General features: G+C 45.1%; 1 protein-coding gene across 16 annotated transcripts in view; it reads left to right on the top strand.

Annotated features, from left to right (window-relative positions):
• EPHA5 (EPH receptor A5) overlaps nucleotides 1-26426 on the top strand; it is a 197802-nt gene extending 171376 nt beyond the window's left edge. For 7 of the 16 annotated variants that reach the window (XM_035324100.1, XM_035324094.1, XM_035324092.1 and 4 more), the window contains 6 exons: nucleotides 5305-5366; nucleotides 6184-6393; nucleotides 8265-8414; nucleotides 13139-13332; nucleotides 16345-16500; nucleotides 20698-21704. In XM_035324100.1, coding sequence (XP_035179991.1) covers nucleotides 5305-5366; nucleotides 6184-6393; nucleotides 8265-8414; nucleotides 13139-13332; nucleotides 16345-16500; nucleotides 20698-20914 — 989 coding nt within the window. In that variant the 3' untranslated portion in view covers nucleotides 20915-21704. Of the gene's footprint in view, nucleotides 1-5304; nucleotides 5367-6183; nucleotides 6394-8264; nucleotides 8415-13138; nucleotides 13333-16344; nucleotides 16505-20697; nucleotides 21705-25392 lie in introns of those variants that run through there. The other 9 variants (XM_035324096.1, XM_035324095.1, XM_035324106.1 and 6 more) reach the window with 3 other exon arrangements.
• Nucleotides 26427-26741: the final 315 nt, after the last annotated feature.

The raw sequence follows: 26741 nt of genomic DNA, 5'->3' as shown, positions 1-26741 counted from the left end.
CTAAAAAGGACAGATAATAGCTGAAATGATGAAAAATGTGAAGTCTCCAGGCGTAATATGTATGGTCTAAGAGAAAGTCCCTTTTCAAAGGTCTGAAGTTATGCCATGCCTGGCCATGTCCAGAGAGGGAGTAGGTGATGGAGGCAGGAATAAGCTTAGGGCGTCTGAGTGCCAATGGAGTGTGCTGCGTGACTTCAGCCTTCCAAAAGTTCAGCAAGATCTTTTTCTTGAAATGAGGCCACTCAGGACCATTTTAAATACAGTGACACCGAGCCATCCCCTCAGTGCTTGCAGCAGCTTCACTTCTTATTTCTGCTTTTATTTCTATACTTTTGAAACTGTGTGAGGCACAATGTGAGCAAAGAAGTGCCAAGAAATGGGAAGCAATTTCCCTGGCAGAAAAGAGAAAAAGGAAAGAAGACCCTGGTGGTTTCTGGATGTAACATTTCAAGAAACCTCTGAAGCAAAGTGCTGGCCAATGGGCCCACAGGGAGAGTAGTGATGGGACCCAGTGATTGCTCACAGGGGATGTGAGCAAGGACAGAAGTTAGCTAAATCTTTGTTTCCCAGAAGCAGGGAAGAAGAATGGGAGCATAGCTGAAGGGAACAAGACTGTGTAAAACCATTTTTAAGATGAGCTCCCCTTGGGAACTGCTAGTGATGCCTATAGCAAGAGTTGTCCCTGATGCCAGCATATAGACATGAGAGGGGCAAAGGCCTGGGGAAAATGAGAAATGACTGGGAAAATGTCTCAGCACAAGAGTTACTAAGGTCTGGCAGGTCAGTTAGCAAAATGGACTTCAAAAACTTCCCCAGGCCAGTCCTCCTCCAAATTAGTGTATGCACTAAATGTGAGGATGGAGGACAGGGCAGCACGTCTGAATGTGCTCAGCCCACACCTCTCTGGCTGTCAGCGTGGTGCTGCTGAGGTAGGAGGGCTGCAGGAAACCTACAGAGGTGTCATTGCTCTTCCATTTGAAAGCCTTAGAGGATTTGGAGGGGCACGAGTGTGTGTGGATGTCCCCCCCACAAACAGACCCACAGGTTCCCTGTAGCATTTTTCAGCCTACTTGATGTGAGCCTGATCTTTCCAAGATAGAAATAAGCCCGGCTAAGTTATTTGCACCAAGGATTTTTTGTTGGTAACCCCTTCTTCATTTTAAAATATATTTAAGTGTTTGGACTAGCCTAAGACTAGCCTCACAAGTGTGAATGTCTGTCTCCTCTCTTGCCTTCATGACTGTTAATGTTGAAGCTTAGAAGCTGCAATTTAAGCGCCAGCATTTGGGACTGTGTGGCTGCTATTAGTACCAATTGTCGTTCATCAGAGGCACTTCTCCAGAATCAGCTCTTTTTCAGAGCTGCAATAAAGCAGATACAAAGACACTAGCTGTTTGTCCTGTTTGTATCCTTATAAAATACTCAGAATTGAGGCTGGTTGGCAGTCGACAGCCTTTTCTTTTATTTTTCTTTGAATTTATATTTCCTAATAACCAAGACAGGTTTCTACTAAAAATTAATTGCATAAAGGCAAAAAGCCAAGGTATGGATTTGGATGTGACAGCATGTGTTTTTTTGTAGAACCCCACAGCCCGTGCAGCAGCTCTGCCCTGGGACTATGTCCTTGCCATGTGTCCTGATCTAAGGGATGTGTATGCCTTGCATGCCCCACCAAGAACAGAACATTGATCATCTGACCCAGCACGCAGAGCTGAGCGCATTAAACAAAACTAAATAAATAACCAGAGAGGTCAATTTACAGGGTGAGGGATGCACATTAAAGTCTGAAGTTTTTGTTGGCTTCAGGAGAAGATGAGAGGGCACTTGTCTGAGTTCCCATGGGCTCACTGGGGCAGGACTCAGGGAAGGCTGACAATTAAAGTGAATAAACAGCATCACCTTGTGTAGTCCTTTATGCATAAAAGCCTCGCTGTGCCTGTCTGTTCTGGGCAGAATGTTCCTATTTCTAGCCCTGAAGGGATGTGGGCTATTGGGCAGGAAGTGAGTGACGTTCCTGGATCCATATAAGCTGCTGCTGACATGGCCTTGAGCCTTTCTGGCTGCCAGGGCCTCAGGGGATGGGTGGGAATCCCACTTTTGGAGAGGATGCAACTCCCTAGTGAGCTGATTTTTTCTTAAGGCAGCAATCCTTTCTGAAAGGCAGAGAAATGCTGGGGGCTTTGCTGCCCCACTGAAAGCCCTGGATTTGTTCTGGGGACTGGGGTTGGGAATAAAAGGGAGGCTGAGGAAGGCAGTAAGCACAGCCATACAATCTGGCAGTTGCATTGAACACCTCGTGGTCCGAATTTCAGATGTTTTTCTCAAAGATGAGTCAAAAAATGGCGTAGAGGAGGAAGAAGGAATGCCTTGCTTTCCTGAGTTTCCAGAGAGTGGTCATGGTATCAAAGGTAGCATAGATCCAGGTTTTAGCTCCCTGCAGAGATTTGAGTCCAGCAAGCCAAGGGGATTCTCTGCCTACTGTGCCCTGGGCTCTTCTGGCTGGTTTTCTCTAATGGCTGTGTTTCTAGGTGTTTCCTTGGCAAGGATATAATCACAGGACCAGGATGGGTATTTGAGTCCCCTCTCCATCTGAGATCCTTAGCCCCCCACTTACACCCCTGGTAGTTCTGCCTCCATCTGTCCCGTTGGAGCTGTTCCCCTTTAGAAACCACATTTGTTTAATTCAGCATTTATTGAGCCAGAGGCGAGGGGATTCAGCAGTTACTCAGTCTGCCTCTTCTTCACTCCCCATTCCAAAGTAAATTGATTTTTTCCATGCAAACCATGGCAGCTTTTTCACGGAGGGCCGGGAAACCCTTTCTCTCTTTGCTGGACCAGAGCCACTTCTAAATTGGACTTGAAGCGACTGGGGTCTGGATGCAGGGGGTGCATGTACCCTGAGCTCCTTGTTAGCTCAGGAAATGCTTGTTTACCACACTTGAGATTTTTTCATCAACATGCAACCCTCTGGAGCATCTTTTCAGCTTGTTTTCTTCTCTTCTGAATGTACTAGAACAACCTTTATGGATCCTAGACTGCGATGCTATCTCAAACAACTTTTTAACTTTTCTTTCCATTCAGCAATCCAGTCATTGGCCTGTTGTAGTTTCAGATCTTTAGCATAAAATGTCTTTGATGCATTATGATTTACTCTGGAAGTAGATGAAGTTGAATTGAATTAGTCCATTTTTAATTCTGAATGAGAACATCCATGCAGGGCCTTAATGCCATTTAACTAATCACTTCAAATGCCCACCTTTAGTTAATTTGGGTTAATTGTCTTCATTGTCCCCATGCAGACAAGCCCTTAACTTTTTCTGCTTTACAGAGGTAGCAGTCCTGTTTTCATTAGCGTCCTGTTCCATTGCTCTGACAATGTGTACGTGGGTAAGAATGACATCTGTGCACATTTTATGGCCCCGTAACACCAGCAGGAGGGAGCCCTGCTGACACAGAGGATCAGACCAGCCTGTTAGAAGGGCCAGTGTTTGCTTTTAATTTACTTTGTTGACAAGTTATTCTATCTGTGCCTTTATTCCCATGCTCGTGGATATGGGGCTAATTTATTCCACAATTACTGTCAACCTGCAGCAGCCAGGTAATGAAACATAAGTGCCAGAAATCTTCTTTTCTTTTCTTGGATGGAAACCCAAGGCAGGAACTCGAAGGAGGTCCCTCAGGGTGGTGTCATAACGAGATGCCAGGCATGCTGCAGTGCTGCCTTTAGGTGTTGGAGATAAGGACCCCACGGTACAGTCGGTTTGCAGTCTGGCGTTAGACGGGGCACGTCGTAAATAGCAGCACCGTCTCTGCAGAGATTTTGTGACAGGTGACTTGAGGAACCTGGGTTTTACCTTAAATCACTCATTCGCAATGCAGAGAAACACCTTGCCAATGCACACACAGACTAAAAACAGCAGCTTCGCCTCACTGCAACCCCAGGGGCTTTCAGGGTTATCATAATGGGAAGCTGCACTGCTGCATGTGGGGGCAACCTTCTGGTAGAGAAGAGGTGCAATCACCAAACCCTTGTTCAGTGTAGAAAGAGGGTACGTACGTAGGTGGGGTCTCCTTCCTTGCATAGCACTCAGCATCTCCTCGGGCACGGACGCTCTTCTGTGTGCTCAGCTCCACATGGATGTGAATTTGCCATCCTTGAAGATGGGACCCGTAATGTCTGGGACACAGGATATTATTCATGGCCCCAAGGTGCGTCTCTCATTTCAAAAATAATACTTCTGGCAAGCCTTGAGCTCAGACAATAGCTGCGGTATTAGCTTAAATAATTGAAGCAGCACAAGTCCCTTTTGCTGCGAAGGTAGTATCTGCACAACAATGAGTGTTTTGATTGACAAGTTCACAATTATCTTTATTATGTAGATAATTAAACAGTAAATTAGGCAAACAGTTAACACAGAGGGAAAGTGGGAAGATTAAGATCAATCTTAGTGGTAAAGTCTGAACTGGTTTTTAGGAGCATTTACCTTCACGTGCATGTTATGACATGTGGCAGCTCTCGTTGATCATTTTTACAAAAGACATTTATAATGCACTTTACAGATAATTGACAGCTCCTCTTTTGTCTGTGCTTCATGCTAGCTAATGCAAATTGATTTAAATAAAAAATAATTTACATGTTCTTATAAGATTTCATTGAATTTACAAGGGCTGGAGCACACCACATTAATTATTGCTATGCCATTGTGGCAAGCTAGCGAGAAATTAGATATAAAAACTGAGCAAAAACTATATATAATTACCATTAAAATGACTCGGGCATGAAAATTAATCAAATGGATTTGGAAAAACATTATTATTCCTGTCAACAATAGGATGCCAGGTCTTTTGTTAAGAACTTTTATTTTATTTTATTTTATTTACCACCTTACTGAATCAGTACAGTCCACATCTTGGGAAGAGATCTTGTTATTACTTAGGGAAGGAAAAAAGGAATCAGCACAGCAAAGAGCTTCCTGAAATTGTAGTTGCAGCAAAGCTTCTTGTGTCTCCCAGCATGCAGTGTTTGGTGCTCACAACCTCTTCCACAAATGTCATCCAGCCCTTCTAGGAGTTGATCCCCCACCCATAATACAGCATTCCCCTTTCTTCCCCTCCTCGATTCTTCTCTCTTTCCATACTTGTGGGCAAAACGTGTTGGCATCCTGCTGGGACAGTGGTGTCTCACTTTCGATTTACTGTTGTGTGGCTGTATATTCACCTCAGAAGCATTATGTAAAGACCTTATTTTGGATTGTGTTTTTAAGTAAATTGCCACTGATGATCTTGCACTCTTCTTTTTTCCAGGCAAACCAGTAATGATAGTGACAGAATATATGGAGAATGGCTCTCTGGATACATTTTTAAAGGTAACGTTTAGACCTTATTTCCAGGGGGATCTTGGTTAAAGTTGGTGCTCTTTGCAGAAGGTTAGCATCAGTGAAGATGTTTGCTGGGTGCTCATCCAGCCATTACTGCTGCCTGGAGGCCGGAGTAACTTGGTTACCTGTTTGGCCTCTATTTATACAGCTGATGAAGGACATGGTTTGTGCACTGATACAAACAGGTAACAAGAAATTTCAGACTATTGTGTTCATTCTCAAAAGCAGTCTGCTGCATCAAAATGGTCGACTCATCCTGCAAAACTTGTTGATATTTCAAGAGCACATCCATGCTGCATTGTGGCAAAACCCAGACATGTCAAAGCTTTTCAGGAAACGTAAGACCTAGAAAAGGGAGGACAGGGGACGTGGTTGGGACTGTAGTGTAGTAACACAGGAAAAGCCCCTGCCCCAGATATTCACACATGGACCGCTGCAGGTAAGATTGAGAAGCAACTTGGCACCGTTCGGTCGGCTGGCTCAGAGATAGTCCGCCCTTGGTGTTTCTGTACACAGAGCTACATGTGTTCGCTCCCTGTAGCAATCTCTTCATCAGTCACTATTGGAAATAGCTCTCTCCTTGATCTCCAGTTAAAAGAACTACATTTCCTTAGCTTTGTCTCTAGAGATGCTTATCCAAACAATGAAACTTTGAAAAGCTTCATGGTCAGAACATGAGAGTAATGAATTATTAATTTCCCTGTTTTTCTTCCCTGGAGACTTGCCTTTGCATTTTTATTTGTGCACATTTGATGCTGAGGGTGCAGAGGCGCTCAGCTGATCCAGTGTCTCCTTCCTTTTGCAGAAGAACGATGGGCAGTTCACGGTCATTCAGCTGGTTGGGATGCTGCGAGGCATCGCGTCAGGAATGAAATACCTGTCTGACATGGGTTACGTGCACAGGGATCTCGCTGCCAGGAATATCCTAATCAACAGCAACTTAGTCTGCAAGGTGTCCGACTTTGGCCTCTCCAGAGTCCTAGAAGATGACCCTGAAGCAGCATACACTACCAGGGTGAGTTATGGGGACAGTGAACAGAGGAGGAAAAATGTATTCCCTGCCTTGTTTTGGTATTCAGGCTTTTTGGCTGAGAGGTTTCTACAGATCTAGAGCCCCTAAACTGTGCATGAAGGTTTGGCCAGGTGTTATCAGCTAATTCTTATCAGATCATGTTTTCAAATGTCTGCACCTTTATAGTGAGAATGGCCAAAGCATGCAGAGTTTAGAGGAACCTGAGTCAAATAGTGAACTCTGCGAAAGAGTCATACTCCTAGCTGTGTTCTGTCACCCCTGGTGAACACTGAAGGTCGGGAAGAGCAAGAGTTGGGTGCTTTACTCAGGTACCTAAATACAGGTATTAGCCACAGTCTCATGGATAATTTAACCCATTTAAAACATTGGCAAGCACATAATGCCTTTTGTTAATGTTATTGTTAATGTTTTCCCTTCCCATAAAGGGTAATTTTCCCCAGCCTGAGGAAGGGCTGCTCCAGCCTTGGTGCTCTGCCCCTTCTCCTGTGGCAGGATCCATCCGTTCTGGGCATCAGCTCACCTGTCCCAGCATGAGGCCACACAGCCCCAGTGCCACAGAGAGGGGCTGCACCGGATCCATCCCCTCCAGCACAGGCTCTGGAGAAGGCCTCTGACAGTCGTGGCAGGTTGGCATGCCTCAGTGCTGCCTATTAACACATTTTTCCGAGGGCATTGTGATGGGAGCTCTCTGGGTCACATTCCCAGATCCCGCAGAGATTTCTGCAATCTGGGAAAGATGCTTCAGCTCTTGGCAATCGCAGCAGCCCCACGACGGGGCTTGGCGCACGGCTGGACCAGAGCTTCCCTGCAGGCTGGAGGGCTCTCATCCAGCCTTGCTGCGTCTGCAACGTGCTGCTGTGTGCTAATTGGCACTGCTGAGAATCTGGCCCTTCACTTAAGGCATGCACTGATATGCCTGTGAATAAATAATTATTGGAAGACAGGACTTTTCCTAATTTGCTTTTTAAATGCGTTCCAAATTCTACCTTTTTCTAATAACAAACAGGGAGATTTTGCAATATGTAGCTCAGCACTGAGAAGGAAGGACTTCACAGTAAAGTACATTCTGATATAAATCAAGGGAGACAATTCTTTAAACCCAATGACAAAAGTATTTCTTAATCCAAACCCTCTCACCTCCCCCACCCCCTCCCCTCCTTCCTTCTCAGAGCTGGTCTGAAGTTTGATTTCTGAAATGGCAGAAAGGGGAAAAGGAACTACCAAAGTACAATTGACAGCTCTCGCTATGCCCGAGTAATAGTACTTAGACAATAAATGGTACAAAAGATAAACCACAGTGATCTGGGGGAGGTGGCACCATTTTCAGTCCTGCAGCCGAGGCCAAGCTGGTCTTCACGCACACAAATTTCTATGCCCACTGTGCAGATCTCTCTGCAGGCTGGGGACTGCATTGCAAAAAAAAAAAAGGAAGGGAAAAAAAAAAAGGCATTACTTCCGCAGCAATTTGCATGAAGCTCTTATTAGATCAAAGTCTTCCCTGGCTTCAGAGCTGTCTGTTCCTCCCCCGCTCACTCTTAGAAATGGAGGAACTGTATTCCCCTACCAACCAGTGCAACATAATTGAGATGTTGATCCTATACATGTCCCAGCATTCAAACAGCATTCAAACAACAAACCTTCAGGACAGCCAATTAGTAGGCAGCCTACAAATGCTTATGGGCTGAGATAATGTGGAAAGGGGCCCCATGCTGTCAAACAGATTTACTTTAAAATTCGATGTCTCTTTCCAGAGAGAAAATAACATCCCTCGGTGCTGTAAGAAGTGCTGTTTTGTCCTCTTTTGCATGTTATCTGCCCTCCTCTGCAATCTATTTATTTTCTTTTCGTTCCAGGGTGGGAAGATCCCCATCCGATGGACGGCACCTGAGGCAATCGCCTTCCGGAAATTCACGTCGGCCAGCGATGTCTGGAGCTACGGCATCGTGATGTGGGAGGTGATGTCCTACGGCGAGAGACCTTACTGGGAAATGACAAACCAAGACGTAAGCATGTGCAAGGGCTGCCGCGTGATGGGACTTGTGAGGGCTCAGTGTTCGTTCTACAGTCAGAGAGATGGGATGGGGATGGAGGAGGACAGCCGCTGTAAAAATGTCTTTGCTCCCCGCACCAAGCAAAAGCCATCCTCCCGTTTGATGCTCTGTTTTTGCAGCAGCCCAGAGCAGAGGGAAATGTGTCTGCACAGAGGCAAGCCTGGTTCCCCCAGCAGACTGCTGGAGCTTCACTAATGCTGTTAGAGCTGGAGCCTGTCCCTGCTCTGCTTAATGACAAAGGTCTGCCAGGGGATAGATGCTGATAACTGGCAGCATTTCAATTGTGTGTTCAGACCCCTGCTGCCACGTAAAGCAGAAACTCAAGAGAGCCATGGAAGGGCTTGTTTTGCTGCACAAAAGCTGGGTGATTTGATAGAGTGATAGCAGTCCAGACTGGCAGTGCACAGAGTTGCATCTCGGTCATCTTTGCATTGCTGATCTCGAGAGCAGTTTTGCTCCTTTTTTCCCCCATCCTTTGCTTTCTCTGTTGTGAATGTCTGAGTCTTTGTAAGTGCCAGCTCTCAGTTGTTTGTATAGCACCCTTCCAGGTGTGTTGCCTTGCTCCTGGGCTCCTGTTCCCCCTCAAGGCCACCCTCTGAAGCACCTCCAAACAGTGGCGTGCTTGGGGACACTGTCACCCTCCTTACACTAGCTCTTTTCCCAACCTACCTAAGGATCTCATGTTCCTACTGCAAGACTTCCTCCTACCCTGAGCTCACTATAAGCAGCTGTCTTTACCTAATCCTAAAAATAAAATTAAGCCTGGGGTGGCCAGATTTTCTGGGTCTCCTCTTCCTCTTCACATCTCTGAGAAGTGTGGCATGTGGAATTCTCTGAGGATGCCAGCTAGTGCATGGCATAGGGGGTCTCTGTGTGGCACACAAGGCCCCCAGAGGAGCTCTGTGATGGGGGAAAAAATGCAGCCACTCTGCATATGGAAAACATAGCCTTTCCTCATCCCTCCTGCTTTGTCTCTGCAGTCCTGCCACCCCTGGAAGTGCCATTCCTGGCTGGGCAAAGGAAGCACGTACTTGCTCTGCTGTGGGCTGCTTTTGTCCCCAGCACAACACCTGATTTTTCATCCTTTGTTTTTGAACAGCATCCCTGTCCCCTTGACATTCTGCCATTTTGCTAGCAGCGGAGGCTCTGGCTGAGCCTTCTGCTTCTCCTCTGTTTTGTCTGTGAGCCTCTGCCATCAGTGGCTGTGACTACCTGTCACACGCAGGAGCTGCTGTCTCATCCCGACTGCTCACCTCAAGCCCAGGCAAGGAGACGCGCAGTACCTTTGAGACGGTCTCACCACACTTCTTGCCAGGCAGATGAGTGTGTTGTTTGGCATGAACGCCCCACTGCTCCTGCACCGCTGAGGCTGTCACATTTGTAGGGAGTTTGGTGCAGCACATATCTGCATGGGGATTTATCTCAATCAAATATGGAGGCGTTCTTCCATACCCTGGGTGGAGAGCGCAGCAATTTGCAGCCAAGCTTCTTCAGTCGCACCAAGCACTGTAACAACCTTCGGTGCCGATGCACCAGCATGGTACAGGTGCTGTTCGTCAATGCCAGGCTGAGATCCTGGCTGGTTCCAGTGAGATAACTCTCTGTGGCCAGGAGGGTCCCTTGTCAGGTTAGTAACACTAAACATCTACACTTTGCAGAACTGTTGGGAAAAAAAAACAAAAAACAAAACAAACAAAAAAAAGATACCACTTTGTCCATTCTGTTGGGCACAGGGTGAATTTCCCACCTGAGAAGAAGAAGATGGGGGAATGCTTTCTTTACAAGCAGAAAGCAGAGAACTGGTGAGATGTTCGTAATCATCAGTTCCTGATCGGGCTTTGCTTAGGCTCTCTCTCCCCCTATAATATGTGCGTGTGGATGGTGGCAGCCAAGGAAACCCAATTCAGTGCTGCGGGAGATAAATTGTTCTTGTGAGATTTGTGCCTCCTTCCTTCATCCTCTAAAGGCCTGTCCTTCTCCTTTCCTCCCCTCCTTGCACTGGCAGAAGAACCAGCAGTGTTAGGTGTGGTGTTGGCTTTTCTGTGGAGGTCTAGGGAGCTCTGCTCACATGAATTTCGGACTCCATGGCACAAGAGTTTCTTGTTGTATAGTTTCTAATTAAAGCATGTTGTTGGCAGCGAGCAAAATGATTCTCACCATGTTTCAGCCAGATTACTTACACCCCTGTTAAAGGAGGTGCAGTGCCAAATGGCAGGCAGCGTTGTAACTTCTAAAGCTACAAACCATGTTTTGAAGTCGTTCTGGTGTCTAGAAGGCTTTCTAAAAATAAGCTTTGCACCACACGGTAAGGTTTTTATGCAGGAATTGAGAGGATTTTTGTGGCCTGCGTTTCACAGGTTGGTAAGTTAAATCATCACAGTGGTTGGTTTTTAGTCTTCAGACTGGTGGTTTTATGAAAACAGGGGGCTAAAAGAGTTACTTTGGTTTACTGGAATAGACTATCTCAGGTCTTCCCTTTCCAAACTTCCCCAGTTCAGTCACTCAGATCCATAAGTGAATGGTGCTTGTCCAGAAAGGGGAAAAGGGACACAAAATGTCTCCTTTTATATGCAAATTTTTGCTCTTCAAGTCTTAAAAAGCAGTGGCACCAATGAATGAAGTGGCAAATGTGCCTTTTTTGTTGTTGCTTTCTAAGTATTGAGTTTGCTTACAAGGTTGCTACAAGTCTTTATTTGCTTCATTCTTTTGCTCCTGTTACTGCCAGACCCTGAAGGCACCTTCAGAGAGAGGCAGGGAGTATTTCAGCATCCTAGCCCCTTGCAGTATTTTGATACCATTTGCATTGTATCACCAGAACGAACGACATCCTGTAAATTGAGTTAACGCTATTGATTGTGATGTTACTGCCAGGAATATAAAGCATGCATAACCCCGTTGCAGATGTAGTTCAGATATTCTGAGCTGGTGCCAGCTGGTCTGCTACCCGTCTTGCTGCTATTTTCTTTCTGCTACAGCTGGGGGATGATTCGTTATTGTTATAAATACATATGCAGACACAGCAAATAATGTTCTCGTGGCTGTGCCACGCTGAGGTTTTTTATAGGGCGGTTGTAAATTTGGGGCCAGGGACCAGCTGAAAAGCGCAATGTGAGGAATAGACAATGAATATAGCATAGTATGGTGGGCCTGTCTTTTTGATGCTGTGAGCAATCTGCAGATGCAGTCGCTTTGTAGACACAGGTTGGGTAGAGAGTGGTGCAACTGCTCCCCTGACAGATGAAATTTTAGATGGGTCTCTGTCAGAGCACAGAAGGACTGCGGGTGTTGCGGGCAGACCTTCGGATGTGCTCAGTACCCTTTGAGAAGATGACAAAGCCTCACGTAATTTTTTCTCTGCTACATACATCCTCAGGGGATTCCGGTTTCCCACTGCTGCTGCTCAGCCTGCTCATTCCTGGGACTCCTCCGCTTGGCACAAAGCCATCTGGTGGAGGCTGATCTGAAAGTGATGCACGCGGTCTTGAATTTTGGAGCCTTCTGAAAAGCAATGCCATCCTGATGTGGCTCTCACTGATAGAAAAATCAAGAGAACAACTTACATGCTAACCACAGAGCCGTCTTTTTAAACACGGGATGTTTCCAAATCATGAGACAGTGCCCAGCATGAATGGCATTTGAGGCAGTCCTTGGAGCTGAGCAGTGAAGCGCTGTGGCTTTCCACATAGTGTTCCCCATCAGCAATAGCTGTGTCCGCCTCCATTTGGGCAGCGAGGCTTGGGAGTAGAGGCTGTGAAGATGGGCTGCTAGGACCCTCCTGGCATGGGCACAGACCCCTGTGGCCTGACACAAGAGCTGCGTTCTCCTCAAAGTTGTTAAGGGTTCAAAATGGGCACTGCTGGGCTTGGAGCCCTGCTATAAATCTGTCCAAAACTGGGGAAAACAAGTTGCGTTATTCAATTCTGCCCTCATTTGTTCATTTGTGCCTTTCAGGAGTGCAGGCGGCACATGTGCATACCACTTGTTTTAAATGTAGAACCATAGATGGGTTGTGCTTGAAATCAGTGCAACAACCCTCCCGTTTTTAATTTACATACTCTTGGGCTGACATTTTAAATTCCTGGCAGAAATGTGGACGCGGTAAGAACGGCTAGACCCAGACAGTATTGAATGATATATGAGATGGTTGTTCTGCCTCTGCATTGAATCCATCCATCAATTAGCATTCAAAGTCTCTTTTGAAATACAGTCAGACTTTTATTACTGTAATACAAATTTGTGGTCTAGCACATGCCTTTTCATTTAAAAAGAAGCCAACGTCTGAATAAACAAAATCACTGCGCTCCAAGACGATGCCAGAAAGCCCCATCGGCTGCTGGTGGTGGACCACAGCAGGCTCTGGGAGTTTCCTGGTGTGACCTACAGACCTCAGCTGAGATTTGGACAAGTGCAACCTGAGATCTGACCCACTGGTTGCCTTGAATTTCCAGGCTCATTTTGCAGTGACTGAAAATGAGTTATTCGACCCATCCCATAGAAAAATTGAAAGATAATGGAGTTTCCTTGATTTGCATCTTGTATGCAGAAAGGGGGAAGAATTGGTTGTGTGTGAGCGTATTGCTGGACCCTGGTTCTCTATTCAAACCAATTCGTGTTCGGGAAAAAGGTAAGAGAAGGAAGGAATGCAACCTGTCAGCCTTGTGTTTTGTCTCCTGCAGGTGATTAAAGCTGTGGAGGAAGGCTATCGCCTGCCAAGTCCCATGGACTGCCCTGCTGCTCTCTACCAGCTAATGCTCGACTGCTGGCAGAAAGACCGCAACAGCAGGCCCAAGTTTGACGAAATTGTCAGCATGTTGGACAAACTCATCCGTAACCCAAGCAGCTTGAAGACGCTGGTTAATGCATCGAGCAGGTACAAAATCAGGCCAGAACCATTTCTCAGAGCAAGATTCTTGTCTGAATACCCACCCCTGGTGTTGAATTACCACTTATTATTTGGCCTGCGCACATCCGCGGGTGGATGTTCCTCCAGCTTCATTATGTCCAGGGTAGTTTTCCCAAATCAACTTTTTTTCTGTTTAAATTGGCAGGCAGGTCAGCAATTCAGTTACTCTATAAATGTAGTGCTGCTGCCACAAAGAAAATTACTGTGGCCTGCCTTTCAGAAACTGGAGTTTCAGCAGTATTTATGGGTCTATGATAAAGCTACCTGTGCTCTACCCCAAGGTTAGAGAGAGCAGGACTGAGTCCATGAAGGAGATGGTAAACACCTCTCAAATTATCTGCCTGTTGACTTTATCTTTGTAATACCAATGAGAGAGTCTCTGGGGGAAACTTAGGATGTGCAAAGCTCCCAGATGTCCAAGTGCATCCTCCCGCAAGTGTTCCCAGGCACGTTAGCTGCCCCCTCCAGTTCTGACAGTCTTTGAAAGTGCGAGAGGATCTCTGTGGTTACCAAAGTGCCGCACACAAATGATTTGCTAAAACCACATTAAGTGAATCAAGCAGCCGGTGTGCAATTCATTTTGAGTTTCAATAGCTACACAGCTACAAAAGGGGAAGTACGGTCAAGAAATTAAACTGTATTTGAAAAAAAATGAAGATACTCATATTTTTAGTGAGTTTTAGCAGTGGTCTCTCCACCACACTGGAATCTTCTATAACTTTGAGCCATCTGTGCTGCTAATGACTCAGTCCCTCACAAGGTCATGAAGGAGTGATGTATATAAATCAGTGCTGCTTCACTAATGGCAGTGAAGTTCCCCTTATTAACACTGCAAGAGAGAGGCCCATCAGAAAAGCTTATTCTCAGAGGATTAAAAAGAAAAAAAAAAAAAAAAAAGACATGTTCCCGTGCATGACATGTCATGCATTAGAAGAGAAGAAACATGAAATTTTCACAGTTTCATTTTTAAATACCAAATAGATCTGATTCCTCAGGCTTTTTTACATGCATCATTAACCATCTGAAGAAGAAATTGAAGAATGTCCCTTATTAGCAATTAGTTGTAATGTTAGTCCCAGCAAACCTGCAGGAAAAGGTTTATGGCAGTACGGAATGGGATGTTTCTCTTCTATTTTCAGTTCAGTACAGTCATTTTCAAGGCCTGTTAAGTAGTGGTATGTACTGTAATACCAAACTGTTAGGCAGGAAAAGATGAAAATAGGGAGCAAACCATCTCCTTGAGTTGCTGAGCACTTTGCTGATGTTTTATTCCACTAACAGGCCCGTGCAATTCCAAACCTCTCCTTTTCAAAAGGGGCTGTGGGTATATTCAGGGTGGATGGAGTACCTGAACAGCCAGGCTGTGGGGCTGTGTTTCTGTAATCACAGATTGCCATGCCCAGACCACAGTAATTGCGAATGAATCATAATTTCAACATACAGCAGCTGTAAAGGATTTTTTTATATATGAAATGTATTCTTTATGGAAATTCTCATTAATGCAAATAAGGGAGGAAGTCACTCTCTACATTACAGTCTGTGCGTATCAGTAGGTACCTCCTGACATCAGTGATGAAAATCCACTTCTCATTATGATTGCTTAGGAGTTTTGAATTCCTCATGTGTATAAAACATTATGGGAAGCCATTATGCTCTTGGTACTGCAAGTGCTCACATTTTATAGGACCCTTCAGCATTGCTATTAAATAAACAAATACTACTAATGTGATCATAAAATATATGAAGATTCCTGAAGTGCTGTAACAATATAATATCCTAGCTCGCCTTCCAGTTGAAAATCTCTTCAGTGTAATTCTTGCAGTCAGAGGCTGACTCAGCAAACACTTTTACCTGTGGGTAATAATCTTTATGCAAGGCTTATGTTAACTGGATGTCGTGGTTTACAAAACGGGGGAAATCTGCTTTCTCTCCTGGCTGACCTTGGACAAGCCCCTTCGCACTCCGTGCATCATTAATAGAGCGGTGGACCCACACACAACGCAGGTCACTCGTGCCAGGTATTGTACCAGTGTTTCTGCCACGGCGAAGGGTTGTATCTCACCCGAATCGCTGCTTCCGTGTGCAGCATAACCGAGCAGGTAGCAGCAAGGTTGCTGCACGTTGCTGCAGCGAGGTCTGAGCAAGGGTATGGGAGCAGGAGACTTCCCTCTTCTTCCAGGGCCAATCAGGAGCCTCACTGGGAGGCTGGCGCGTGGTTGGAGCATTGCTGCTCTCTGCAGGGCTTGGCGGATGCTGCCTGCATCCAAAATCTTGGCCTGACTCTGCAGGAGCAGCCCCTGAAGTGTTAACAACAGCCTGCCATTGACGGCTGCTGCTGGAAAATGTAATTTGGGTTTCGGTTTCCAGGCTCTGGGCTGTATTAAGTTAATTATGAGCTTTAAAGAAAGAGGAGGAAAACAGGGCAGGAATAGTGAGACCGAAGACCTTGAAGGAAGAGTGCCGGGGAGTGTCTTGTAGAAAAGGAGCCTGCTTGTTTGTGAGAAGTAATGCAGACGGATGCTAATCCTCTCCTCTGCCGAGGCCAACTCTTCCGCTTTCGGTCCCTGAAAAGCAGGCGAGGTTGAAGGTGAAGCGACGTATTTGATACGTAGTGAGATCTTGCCTAGCTAACCTGTCATCATCATTTGGTTTTATTCCACTGACTAAGACGGTTGGGAGATTTTGGAAGCTTTTACACTGGCCTTTCTGAAAACAGTGGTAAAACTGACAACTTTGGGAAATCCCACATGGGGCTCATATCAGTTGTGCAGTACTTCCAGGGTAAAGTCAACAACTTTGTATGAGACAGAAAAATCATTGCTCAGCAGGAACCTGCTGGGAGGATTTGGGCTTTAGCAATCACTGAAAATGCCACAGAAGAGCCATCTTTACATTATGAGAACATGAGCAGTTGTGTCGTGTTGGGTGGATCATGATGCTGACTCTTTTTGCTTCTCTTGTTTCCCCTTTTGTCTTCAGAGTATCAAATCTGTTGGTAGAACACAGTCCGGTGGGGAGCGGTGCCTACAGGTCAGTGGGTGAGTGGCTGGAAGCCATCAAAATGGGCCGATACACCGAGATTTTCATGGAGAACGGATACAGTTCGATGGACGCCGTGGCTCAGGTGACCCTGGAGTAAGTAGTTTCCACATCCTTTTCACCTCGTGTGATGGAGCTGGGGAGGGACACAAAATGCTCAAAACCAGTAGGGAGGAGGCTGCAGAAAGGAAACCATTACCCTTTGTTTGCAGTCAGCAGTTTCTCTGTTAGCATCTGTATTGATGATAACAAGCACAGGCAGGGCTAAAACTTACCGTTACTGCATTGGCAGCCAGTACTTCCGCTCCTTCACTCACAGAAATTAATGCCTGAGTTTGAATAATTGACAAGCTGTCCTCTCAACATGGCAGTGGTTTATTGTTCAAGTTTATTGACAAATGAAGAAAACAAACCTACTAGTAATCTTATAGGAGCTACAGGCCCTGCTGAGGTATATGGATTAGCTGGTTGCAGAGTAGAGCCAGGCTTAGCCAAATGGACAGTCAGGCCCAGTAAAGTGTGGAAATACTTTTCAAGGTTACTGTAACAGAAATAAGAGTAGATACAAACCATCGGCAAACCCACAGCTCTAGGGGACAGGCTTCCTGGCTGAGACTCTTCCTTGTGAACGTGCCCTTGGTTTATGCACGGGGGTATGACTGCAGTTGGGGTGACAGTGCTAAAGCAACTTGGTAAATACCTTGGGGCTGCTGGTTATGCTCCATCTTTCATTGCTTGTCTTGCTTGTGTAATTTTCTTACTTTCTTGCTGCCTCTTACTCAAACTTGCCCCAAAGCCTGCCTTTGCATCTGGGTTTACTTGAGCTTAGGCTATTGCAGACATTGAGGCAGAATGGGAAAGGTGATGCTTCATGCTTGGTGCTTTGGAGGAGGTAATGGTTCCTCCAGCCACATGCCAAAAGCCAGTGTGCATGCAGAATCAGTGCAGAGGATTTAGAATAAAGCAGGAAAAATCCCAGTGCCCCACAGAACTGCAGTGTTTCTCCTGTCTGCCACAGGGCTTGCTGTGGAGTTCAACCTTCAGGGTAGATCCTTTGCACATGTTGCAGGTTGGTAAGACCACCATAGAGGTCAATTTTGCATTAACGGGACAAATCATGCATGGAGGGAGTGCAGGCACATCTCTTCTCCCTCTCAGATTTTATTTGCTCCATCCACCTGCCCAATATTTATCCCTTACACTTGTATTCATCCAGCCTAACTTCAGGCACTCATGTGAAATCCCTCAGCTAGGGATGAAGTCCTTTCTAGGAAGTGAGGGTGCTTGGATTTCTACCTAGTTCATTTTTTGGGTGCCTGAGACTCTTACACCCCTTTTCTCAGCTAAGTTCTACAATTGCATGTCCCATTCCTTTGGCTTCCGAGGACTCCACAGTTCCTCACCTACTCATCTGATAAGGCATAGCCCAGAAACACCAGGCTTCAGGACCCCGTTTGGACTGATCTACACCCTTTGACCAAGGAAGAGGTCCGTCCCCAGGGTAGACAGGAAGGACCTAGCCAGGTGATGGGTGAGGAGGATAGAATGAGGCAGAAAAATCAGAGAAAAGCAAAAGGTTGGAGCATTCCCCTCTTCTGTGCCACCTTAATCTTAGAATCAGAGCAAGTTCTGGTAGGAAATGCAGATTGTCTAAAACACATCACAGGCTTGTTGCTGTTTGGCTGAATTAGCCATATCAAAGAACACAATTAGGTTTCACAAGAACTTCCAGTTTGTTCCTGCTTAGAACTTCATGCAGCTTCAAGAGCTCTAAAGGAAATGCTTAGATCCAGTGAATTGCTTTGGTTTGGGTCAGAGAAAATGTTGTGTTCAACCCCAAATTAATGAGCATTTTTGCCACTCGTTTAGCTTCATACAGTCTTAGCATCCCTCTTCTTAGCACACTGACAAAACTATTTCTAACCTCACCTCTTGGAGTGAGGTACATTTCCCCCAAATCATGCAAAGTGCAGTGCATTGTGATATGTATGACTAAGTATTCCTTGGGTTGCACATCTGTGTTTTATAACTAATAGAAGGGACTATTATAACTGTGCCAGATACCCGCCTTTTCTTGGATGTAACATTTCAGATCGTGAAATGATCTGCTTAATTAGACTTAAAATGTAAATACTTATCTCTCTTTACTCTTTGGTGTTTCAGAAATTTCAAAACTTTCTCCCCAGATCTTTCCAGGCTTCCCAAAAAGTACATGGAAATGTTTTTTAGGATTGCCAGTGAGCCAAGACATCCATTGTCTATACAGTTCTAGCCAGAAAGGCGAGTTGTTTTAAGTCCTTCAAATAACATTATAGCTGCCAGAGATGCTCTGAACCTTACCAGCCACAAACCACATCTAAGACCTCCTCCGCAGAGTCCCAGGATGTTCTCAGTAGCACAAATGTCATTTTACTCTGGTCCTTTACTGGCCCCAGTGGAGATGAGATGTCTGAGCTGCTCAGCTTCAGCTTTCTTCCAGGCTTTTACAGCAGCAGAGCAGGGCAGAAGAACTGATGCTTGAGAGCCTCGGGAGCTTTAGGGGATTTTTTTGAAGCTGAAAGGAAATGTTTCATGAATCCAGCTTGCATTTCACTGACTTGCTTCTGTTGAAACTGAAAAAGGCAAGAAGTTGAAATGCTCCAACTTTGCATACTAGGCGAGGGGCTGTGTGAAGGAGAATTGCAGGAAACAAAATCGGCTATGAAGGTGTGTCCCACAGGTAGCTCCACTGGCTGTATTCTGGCTAGTTTAATGCTAGCCTCCAGAAGAAAGGAATCATTGACTCCCTGTGTAGTGTTCAGCTTGGATTTGTTCATCCTCTCAATGCTGAGAACAAACCCTGAGACAGCTGGTATGGCCATCACCAGCTCCTGTGATAATGCCATAAGGAATGTGCATAAGCTGCTGATTTGACTCCTAAAATGTGCTGGGAGGCTCTTTTCATGTGCAGTGACAACATGCTTGTACAAAAAATTCATCACTGCACTGCACAAATCCACCAGATTCCCACCTGGCAAGTTTAGGTAAGTTTTCTGAGCTGGTTCCTGCTATTTAGTTATCCAGTTTTTGCTAGCTAATAAAATCCCCTCCAGCTGCCTTGGACAGAGATGCTTAGTCAGGCTTGGGCCTTGACCTGCTCAGTCCATGCTCCTTTGCACTGCAGTTGTTGCTTAGCAAGAGATCTTGACCCCACTTGGGTCTGTTTTGGGGAAAACTGTGGAAGGTTCATTAAACCAGTCAGCCAGCTAGATCAAGAAATCTGTGGTCTCGCTCAGGATTAGTGAAGAAGGCAGAAGACCAGACTCTCAGCCACTAAAGTAGGAGAAACTGTCATAGATTCCAGGGACTTAAGAGGAAAGGTGTCCCAAACTTAAGACCTGAACTGTGTTCTCTGGATGTAAACTGGCAGATTGCCCTTAAAATCAACAGAGTAAGGGACAGAAATGTTTACATGGCTTCTATGGGGCACAGTTGTGAGTTGTGTGGGTTCTCCAGAGATGCTATGGGGAAGAAATAAACATTGGAACAAGCAAAGTTCTTTAAAGGTTAATATATTTGGGGTTTTGTTTTTCTGGAGATTTCATTTTTCTCCCTGTAAAAGGAAACAACAAAACATTTTGTACTCTACAAATGAGAATTCAGGTTAAATGTTCCTTGTCTTTCTTCAATAGAGGCAACTGTTCAATATATTCCAGAGCTGGGACTTGGGGGGATCAGGTGAAAAGAAGATCTGAAAATTTGAAAGTAGCTTTCTTTCCCCAAATGGCATCAGTAAAATATTCTTTACAATTTAAGAGGTTGCCTTCAAATACCATCCAAAATGATATTCCCCAAATTCAAGCCATGCAGGAGACATGTGGAAATTAGGTGGAGAAGGGAGAACTGGATAATCCCTGCCAGAAAATGTAGAAAAAAAAAAATATGATGAATGTAAAATACTTCGAAAATCTCCTGGAAAAAACTGCTAGTTCTGTAAGAGAGGGGATGGATGACACTCTCATGGGACTGGTGGCAGTGGCCTCTTTATGGGACCTGGTTGAGATTGTAGATGTTCAGCGTTTTGAAAATCCCTCCCAGCATGCCAAGCAAAATCCCATTTACCCCCTTGCTTCCTTCAAAATAATGGTTTAATGCGTTTATTCCAGAGAAGAGTAGTGCTAGTGACAAATTTTAGGAGAAAAAAATATTAAAAAGCTAAAAACGGTGAATATCGCCCCAAGTCCTGAGCTCTGCCTGCTTAAACAAAGACCTGAAAATGTATGTGTTCAAACAAAGAGTGATTTCTACATTTAGCTCTAATTCTTGCAAAGGGATGAATCACCTTGTGAAAAGTGGAGCCTCACCCTCCACCCCCTCTTTCCAACTGGATATCAGACTTGAAGGAAACCTTTCCAGTGGACCAGACCTGCTCTTTAAACTTGTGGACCACCTAGTGACTTTGAGTGTGTCTGGAGCTCTTTCAATCCACTGCAAGAATAACTTTACCAGGACAATGCTCAAGAATAGATAGATCCATGACATGAGTTTCAGTCTGACACTTGACTGGACCGATTACTAACAAAATGTGGACTGCATACTTACACCTTTTGAAAGATCTGTACTCACTGAATCTCAGGACACCCTGTTGTTTGTTATTAGATGAAGAGCTCTGAATATTTGTAATAATATGTGCTGTGTTGCTTTGCATTGTATTTTTTTCTTATAAAATAAAATTATTTATTAAAACTTATGCTGGATGAAGAACGTTTTAAGAGTTCACCTGCTCTAGACACTTATTCTTCACCTGAAATCTCAGTCCTGGGATTGTGGTATCGCATCTGCTTCTGAACAAATCAATTCTTGAGTCTTAATCAAGTAGAATGGGAATAATGAATAAGAGCAGATGAACTCTTAAAAAAATAAGTCCTAATCTCATGCAAAAGTCCCAAGCAAGTGGATTCCTCTCTCTTTAGCGTCTTCTGAAGGTCTTTGAGGTTCTTCTTTCCCCTCATTCAAACTGACAACTAACTAACTCTGTGAGTAGTGCCAGTCTGCATGGGCCATTGTAGATTTACACCACATGAAGAAGAGTGGTGAAAACTACTGGAATGGGAGATGAAATGGAAAACAATTTGTGGTAGGTTGATGGCCTCCAGCCATGGAGATCTTTCAGGAACCTGTCCCTTTCTCTTGCATGATTAACGGGGTGGTGAGGGAGGTTGTATTTCGTGTGGCGATCCAGTCCTAGCCTACACTGTGTTTGACAAACTGGTCCATGGTGTGCAAGTAGTTCTGTTTGTAAATAAAATGTTTTAATTATATTTCTTACCACATGGAGACCATGAATTGAACCCCTGCAAAATGGAGGATATTGCAGTTAAGGGGATACTGTGTTGTCCCTGGCACATTGGAGCCGGGCTTTCATGCAAGGACATGGTAAGAGCACAGCATGCGTACGGCTGTATACAGGCTGTTTGGAATGGGCTGACACCGATTTTCCCCTTTATTCACTTGGCTTTTTGGTTAACTGAAGCCGGTCTCTTGGTACTGCGTTAGCATGTGATTTGAGTTCCTCTGTGCTTCCATTTTCAGCCCTGTGTGAAAAAAAGTGAAAATGGGCGTGGGAGGGAGGGCACTTCTCCCTGAAACAGGACTAAAAGTTGTCTTGTTGCTGCAGGCCAAGTATTTTGAAGCAGGGAGACCCCGTGGCACATGGGTGCCCGTATCTTCACAGCCTCGAGGAATGCCTGTGCTGCTGCCACCACGGCACACGCAAACCTGGGGTTGGGACGCTTGCATGGCGAGGTGCAGCCTGGATGCTGACTGCAAGTGCCGTCTGCCCGCTCCTCGGCAGGGTTCCAGATGGGCCTTTTCTTGCAGGGAAGGGCACGTGTCCTGTCACTCTCCCAGACCTTTCCAAAGCCCGTGTAGATACCCCTGTACATCTCCAGAGCTAGGCCCGGTGATATTACCTATTGGATGTGGTGAAATGGGTCAAGCAGCATTGGACTGGATTTTTAGACCAGCTGTGTTGCAACTCTTTGGCACAGAAGTGGATTTAGTCCCCAGAGTGGCTGTTTTGTGCGCCCAATTTTGTTTGAAAACTGCCTTTTTGCTGCCTTAAGCCTGGTGCTTCGGCCCTGGATGCACGGGAGGCTGCAACATGCTGCAAGTCATGCCTGAAGACGGGAATTAAAGCTCCTGCATTCTCGAGGCATTTTGGGGGAAGTTTTGGCAAAGTGCAGGGTGGCTTTTGAGTAAAGCTGCTGATGTTATGCTAGGTGAGCATCTGGCTCATGAGTTGTTGTCTGGGTTAGCCTTCTGGTTGGTCTTTGTAGAGGTAAAAGGCTGCACGGAAGTTTTTCCCCTCTCTGAGGAGTCCCCACACTTTTGGCCAGTGGCTCCACATTTGAGAGGATTCAATATTCAAAAAAATAGTCAAAGTCCCCCGACGAGCAACTAATGGATTGAAATTAGAAACTCGTTTTTCTTCTCTCTCTTTGTGCCTCCCCTAAATCAATGAGGCTCTACTCAAGGATATTGGGTTATGGTGGATGCTATAACGAAAAAAAAAAGCTCTGTAGTGAGTAAAACCTGAAATGGTACATGGATCCTTTTGATCAGGAAGCCTGCTGCAATGCCAGAGAGTAGGGACTTTTCCTTGTTAGAATGAGCTGTGTATGAAATGCAAACACATACATGCCTTGCTGATAGTTCCAGGCTGGCTTTTCTGCATAATGTGCAAGAGCAGAGGGAAAATATCAGAAACAGTACATATGTGAAATATGTGGTGGTGGATTTTCAAAAGAGCTCAGCTTGCAGTTTAGATACCTGCAAAAATAGCTGAACTTTCAAAAAGTAACAGCAGAGCAGCACACAGCAGGGGGAAAGACGGATGTTGGCTCTTTTAAAAATCTGGCCCTATACTGTTTTTTCAATCTTTGGTGTGAACTTCCAACTGTGCTGTGTACATAAAATAAATTGCATGTAACAATAGTATTACCACATTTTCCTTCATTATTAAGATTGCTTGCTGAACTAGTTTCACAATTCAGTGGAGGCAGAAATGAAAGCATGTCCCCCTGAGAAGTCAGGCACCTTTGCAGGTGCTGCAGCCTTTTCTTCCGGGTAAGGAATGTGCTGATGTGTCTCGTTGGCCTCTGTTGCTCCACACCCATTGCCCTGGGATTTCCGGCATGCATCAGAGAGTTGCTTCACTGAAAAAGGGTGTAATAACGAAGTGAAGCATTTAGCCTCGAGCAAAAAATCTGGTATTTTCCAAATCAAATGGCTGAAAGCATGACAATCCTATGGAGAACGGGTCTAGCTTTTGCCTTCAACTGGCTTTGTGTTAACACATCAACCTTCACTTGGGATTTCTTTTTGTTAGAAATAATGAATTTGTAAGAGTTCATCTGTGTAATTTTTGGATCCGGATGGTTGTATTCACACAGGAGTTTCTGTCCAGAATGTAAATCTGCTGAGAGAGGTGCACCTTGATGGGTAGCTCATGTGCATTATGCAAAAGCATTTGGTGGTCACAGTACACATTCACCTGCAGTCCAGCATGTAGCTCTGCTATGGATCATGTCTCCAGTATGACCCAGGTGGCAGCTGGGCTCCTGGGAGCAGCAGCTGGGGCTCTGGGTGTCACTGGCAATCCTGGCTCTTGCATGCATCAGTCCTGCTAGTGTCATTTCCAAAAAGTACTTACGTCCCGCTGGCTTTTCAGTGGAAAGCCTTCTCCTGTAAGTGGATTGCTTGTTTCTGGGTGTCGTCCACAAGCTGGTGCCAGCAGTGTTGTGATTCACACCTGTATTGGCAAAACCATAGAACTTTACTTTGAAAACATCTTTTATTCAGTCCAGCTCAGAGGTAGACAGCAAGGGGCTTATACTTCTGTTAAGGAAGTCTTCAAACAGAACATCACATCTCTTGTAACTGCTTCTCTAATGGTCTATGTCTTATGTTGGAAACAGGGATGCACCTGTCTTGATCCTTCTTCCAAACTTATTCCTTCAATTTCTTTGTTAACACTTTTCCCTCTTTAAAGAAATCAGTAAAATTACACTGCCATAACCCACGGTGTGGGAGTCACCTCATCTGGCTTTAGATGTCATTAAATCTAATCACCCAAGCTCTTAGCACAGTATCTGCAGGGAACAACTCATCCCACTCCTGCCTTTGAATAGGATAAATTGTCCCCTGGAGGTGCCTCTCAGGCAGCATTTGCTGCAAACCCAGGTGATTAGTTTAATCTAGATGCCTAGGTTTTAGAGAGTCAAACTTCTGAGAAGACAACCGTTCCTCCTAATCTTATGTTACAGCTTTCCTGTAATGGCACCCCTGGCAGACTCAACAAAAACGCCTTTATCACGTAGAATTCACAGAAAAATAATAATCAAGCATGGGTTTACAAAAAGATTTACAAAGGCCCAGAGGGGAGCTGTGTTGCCAATTTCTGTTGACTTTAGGAGGCCATCGGGGCGGTAACAGTGCTCGGGGTCTTTGCCATTCAGCTCTCTCTAGGAGCTGGCTGTAGGATTGCGGTTTGTGTACCTTTGGCTTTGCCTCACCCGAAGAGGAAGGAAGCGTGGATTGACCTTACTCCTTGCTGTTCGTATCCAAGATCAAATATCAGCCTCTCTCAGGAGAAGAGGAAGTTGCAACACGCGTTTCCTTATGCAGCTTTTCTCTTGGAACAGGACTCCTCGTGCATAGCGGAGTCCTTTGCTGAAGCCGATGTTGACATTGTGCTGTCGAGCTCTTCCCCTTAGCCGCTGAGGTGGTCTTGGTGAAATCATGTCACCTCTGAGACACCTCAGCCATTTAAAAAAAAAAAAAAAAAAACACAACAGGGGGAATATTAAACTTGCCTCCCTTTATAAAGGTCTTTGGGAGCCACAAATGGTAAGAGGTAGGCAGCAGCATCGGTGCGTGCGGTGCGTAGTGTGTGTGTCGGCGTGTGCCTGAGCCATCCCTGGAACCAACGTCTGCTTTCTCCCACAGGGATTTGAGGCGGCTGGGAGTGACACTTGTTGGTCACCAGAAGAAGATAATGAACAGCCTTCAAGAGATGAAGGTCCAGTTGGTGAATGGGATGGTGCCGTTGTAACTTGGTTTTAAGGTCACTTCCTCCAGTGGTCGGTCCTGCACTTTGTATGCTAGCGCTGAGATTTATTTTGACTAAAGAAAAAAGGGAAATTCAGTGGTTTCTATAACTGAAGGACGTTGGCCTCTGCCACAGCGTTTATAAAGCAGTGTTTGACTAAAGTTTTCATTTTCTTCCTATTTGTGTCCTCATTTTAATGAAGTAAATGTAACATGCATGGAACATGGAAATGGATCTACTGTACATGAGGTTAACCAATTTCTTACGCTTCAGCGATGACAACAGCAAGCCTTCCCACCACATGTTGTCAGTACATGGGATATATATATAGCACCTTTATATACTGAATTACAGCAGCACATGTTAATACTTCCAAGGACTTACTTGAATGGAGAAGTTTTGCAGCTGTTTGTGGGCTCACAAAAGCTGCGCTTCACTGAAGTTTACTTCGAGTCTTACTTGTCTACAGAAGTGTATTGAAGAGCAATATGATTAGATTATTTCTGGATAGATATTTTGTTTTGTAAATTAAAAAAAATGCTGTTACACAGCGTTAAGTTATAGAGACTAGTGTATAAACATGTTGCTTACTCAATGGCAAATACAATACAGGGTGTATATTTTTTTTCTCTCTGTTACAAAGTTCTTTTAGTTTGCTCTTCTGTGAGGATAATACATGATGATGTATATACTGTACAGTTTGCTATACATCAGGTACAACAGGTACAAGGTTGGGGCTTTTTCATCGTTTTGTTCCTTTTCCCTTGTTTGCTTCATTTTGTTTGTTTTTTGTTTTTTGTTTTTTCTTTTGCCTTACCATTATGCTTTGTATTTTTGCTGCTGTTTGGTTTGAGCAACATGTAAAGCCTTCGGGAGTTTTGATTTGCATATATGAGGTAGAAGGAGTCTGCTCAAATAAAGGATGTCACCCCCTTCTTCTCCACGGTGGGCTGGGGCCATCCAGAAGAAAAGTAAAGTGGGAGTTAAAGCCTCAGCGGCAGTGTGGCATCTGTGTTCCCTTTGTGTGTCTGATAACCTGCCCCTAGCGTACCACTTCCTGTGTCCTCATCATCCAGCACAGAGATTTCACGGCATTTCCCCAAAACTGTGGCCAGGCAAGCAGGGGAGGGAATTATTTTGGGATCTGCACGGTCCCGGCTTGCTTTGGAGATATTTTCAGCTTAGACACTGTCTGCGTCCCTTGGGAAAGTTAGGCAGGTTGGCCCCAAAACCCTGATCCCTCTTA

This window comes from Oxyura jamaicensis, chromosome 4 (genome assembly GCF_011077185.1).
Source record: "Oxyura jamaicensis isolate SHBP4307 breed ruddy duck chromosome 4, BPBGC_Ojam_1.0, whole genome shotgun sequence".
NCBI lineage: Eukaryota > Metazoa > Chordata > Aves > Anseriformes > Anatidae > Oxyura > Oxyura jamaicensis.
Note: the sequence above shows the minus strand (reverse complement) of the source record. Positions and strands in the feature narration are given on the sequence as shown.